Source organism: Rutidosis leptorrhynchoides, chromosome 11 (assembly GCF_046630445.1).
Source record: "Rutidosis leptorrhynchoides isolate AG116_Rl617_1_P2 chromosome 11, CSIRO_AGI_Rlap_v1, whole genome shotgun sequence".
Taxonomy (NCBI): domain Eukaryota; kingdom Viridiplantae; phylum Streptophyta; class Magnoliopsida; order Asterales; family Asteraceae; genus Rutidosis; species Rutidosis leptorrhynchoides.
The window spans coordinates 96,290,575-96,293,674 of record NC_092343.1 but is presented as its reverse complement, the minus strand read 5'-3'; the positions used below and the strand labels follow the sequence as shown (position 1 = coordinate 96,293,674).

Below are 3,100 nucleotides of genomic sequence, written 5' to 3'. Positions count from 1 at the left end.
CACTAACCCAAACCCTAACCCTTAAACAAATTAAAATAAGGAAATCAAAGTTAGAGCTTACCACCACAATCACAACGTAGCTAGTGATTAGATGAATAACTTTAACACACGCGGTTTGGCCCGAAATCAACTTCTTCCTCCTTGGTTTGAGCTTTCTCTCTCTCAAAAGGGTTTCTCTCTCTAAACTTGAAGTAGAAAGATGAAGGTGGCTGAAAGTGGAGTTATGACACTCCATCCACTGATCTTGTGGCCCTTAACTCGGCCCTAAGTGAATTTACCAAAAAGCCCTTCCAAAATATCAATAAAATGAAACAGAATCCGGCTACAGTAGTAGTGCGCCACGCGCACCCTTAAGTGTGCGCTGAGCGCACCCTGGTCTGGACAGGATCTGACCTCTGTTTAACTGCACAATATAACCCACACTTCAAATACCCTATTTACACCACCGTTCAATAATTATTAGGGTCTTACAAGCCAAAACCGACATTATCCTCTTCATTCAACCCTGCTGATGTACCATAAATTGCAACTATCACCTTTGCCCAAAACGCGTCATTATTGACACTGAAACGCCATAACCATTTAGAAAGTAATGCCAAATTTAAATGACTTTAAACTACCGATATTTAAGCCCCCTTTTTCAAAATCCGCCATGGTAAGATCCCATCTAACCCAATGCATCTTTCTGTTATTTTTCGTGCTACCCCAAAAAAAGAGGATCGTATACCCTCCAAATCATTGAAAACTGACTCCGGACATCTAAAATAGATAAATAATAAATACCAAGGCTACCGAGAACCGAATTTATCAGGGTTAAACGCCCTCCTATAGAAAGCATGTTTTCCTTCTAACCCGCTAGCCGTTTCTTAAACCTCTCAATCAACGTCTTCCAACCACCAACTCGATTCAGGTTGACCCCAATGGGAAGTCCCAAATATGTGAAGGGAAACGTCCCACCAGCACACCATGAATCTAAGATAAAAGCATCAATATCACTATTTTTCACCCCCACTCCATAAATGTTCGATTTCGACATGTTGATTTTTAATACTGAAAATCCAAAAAAAATCATTAAAAGACATTAATGGTGTTAACCAAACTCTCCAAGCACCACTCCGAAACGACCATCGCGTCATCCGCATAAAAGAGATGAGACACATCAAACGAGGGGTTTCCACCTTTCGCAATATGAATTCTCCCGTCGATAACACCATCCCGAAGCATCAAGTGCAGACCTTCCATGACAATTAAAAACAAAAAAGGGCTCAATGGATCTCCTTGGCGCAAACCTCTTTGAATTTCGAATTCATGAGTCAGACTCCCATTAATAAGAACGAACGAACGTGCATTTTCGAGACACAACATCACCCATTGTCGCCATCTAGGTCCGAACCCCATTTGGGCAAAATACGAAGGCCTTTGAGCAAAATATGAAGGCATTGGGGTAAAATATGAAGACTTTTGAACTAAAACAAATTCACTGGGGACAAAATGAAAAGATCTAAATTTTTACATTAAAAATTAAAAATCCATTGGGGGCGGTTGCTCCCACTTGCCCCATACTGGCACCGCCCCTGACTATCAAATGGAAGCTGAAACTATAAGATGAAAATTTGCAGGTTATGTATTGGAACATGCCTTGCTATAACACTAAAAATAACTCATAAAATATAACTTGCAACTTGCTAATATATTCAACACACAAAGACTACACTTTATCATGCTCTACTTTCTACTAAATATAAGGTTACATATTTATATCAAGTGCAAAAAGAATGCTACTCCTACGGGGATATATAAGAAATAAACTACCAGATCTCCAAATGCCAAACTCACTACATGTATGACACGTGCAAACGTGCATAACTTCTTAAAACCTTCATGCAATAACTAAGCAAACATATAAAATAATGAGCCATGCATGGATGGAGTTATTGACTTGTAGAACATGAGAGTACGTCATTCAACTTCATACGTACAAACACATTTCTTTCTTTTGTAAACTACTACTCGATCACGTTCTTTCACTTTAGTTCCTTTAAACCCATACTCAAATACTTCACTAGCCTACTTGAATTTTGGGCTTCTTTGCTAAGCTAATGGCTCGAAAATATTTGGACTTCAATTCTCGATAATGGGCTGCAACATGGTCTCAAGATTACCCAACATTCACCCCGTAATCTTGAAACGAACATCTTTCGATCTTGCTATAACTTGCTGACTGTTTCTCGTTAATTGCCACGAGAAATTTTCTACCTCCTGATATTTACTGCTACTGCAACCTGCTGTTTTCTGTTGACTGCCATTCTACTGCTGACATGCTAACTGCTACTGTTTTTTTTTCTAATCACAAAAATTTGATCAATCCTGCTGCAAGCTACTTGCTACTTACTTTTGATCACCGATTGTGATCAGATGCTGCATCGATGCGTTAACTGTTGGTACCATTATCTGAAATATATTCTGCTTTGCTAAACTTCTTCCTTTCTTGCTGATTTTTTTCTTTCACAAATCAGCCACTGCTATCGTTGCTTCATCTGATCTTTCTGCTTTGATCAGATTGTTGCGTGCTTTTCTTCTGCGTTTCCGATGATCAAATCAATGGTGATAATCCCAGCTAAATTGTTGCTACTTTTCTGCTTTTACATGCTTTCTTGCTAGGCTCCAGAATCGTCATGCTCTGAATACCAAATGTTGGAACATGCCTTGCTATAATAATAAAAATAACTCACAAAATATTACTTGCAACTTGCTAATATTTTAAACACTCAAGTACTACATTTTTTCATGCTCTAGTCTCTTCTAAACATAAGATTACATATTTATATCAAGCGCAAAGAAAACTACTCCTACGTGGATATATAAGAAATAAACTACCACTGCATGATCTCCTAATGCCAAACCCACTACATGTATGAAATGTGCAAACGTGCGTAACTTCTTAAAATCTTCAAGCAATAACTAAGAAAACATATTAAATAATGAGCCATGCATGTATGGAGTTATTGACTTGTAGAATGTGGGAGTACGTCATTCAACTTCATACGTACAAACACATTTCTTTTGTAATCTACTACTCGATCATGTTCTTTCACTTTAG

The 3,100-nt window shown here is 38.1% G+C and overlaps 1 protein-coding gene across 1 annotated transcript; it reads right to left on the bottom strand.

Moving 5' to 3' along the window:
• Window positions 1-847: 847 nt before the first annotated feature.
• LOC139874785 (uncharacterized mitochondrial protein AtMg01250-like) lies at window positions 848-1,440 on the bottom strand. Its single transcript, XM_071862184.1, has 2 exons — window positions 1,101-1,440; window positions 848-1,050 (listed from the first exon to the last, which is right to left on the bottom strand). Exons 1-2 carry the CDS (start codon window positions 1,438-1,440, stop codon window positions 848-850), a joined length of 543 nt encoding a protein of 180 aa, XP_071718285.1.
• Between the last annotated feature and the right edge of the window lie 1,660 nt (window positions 1,441-3,100).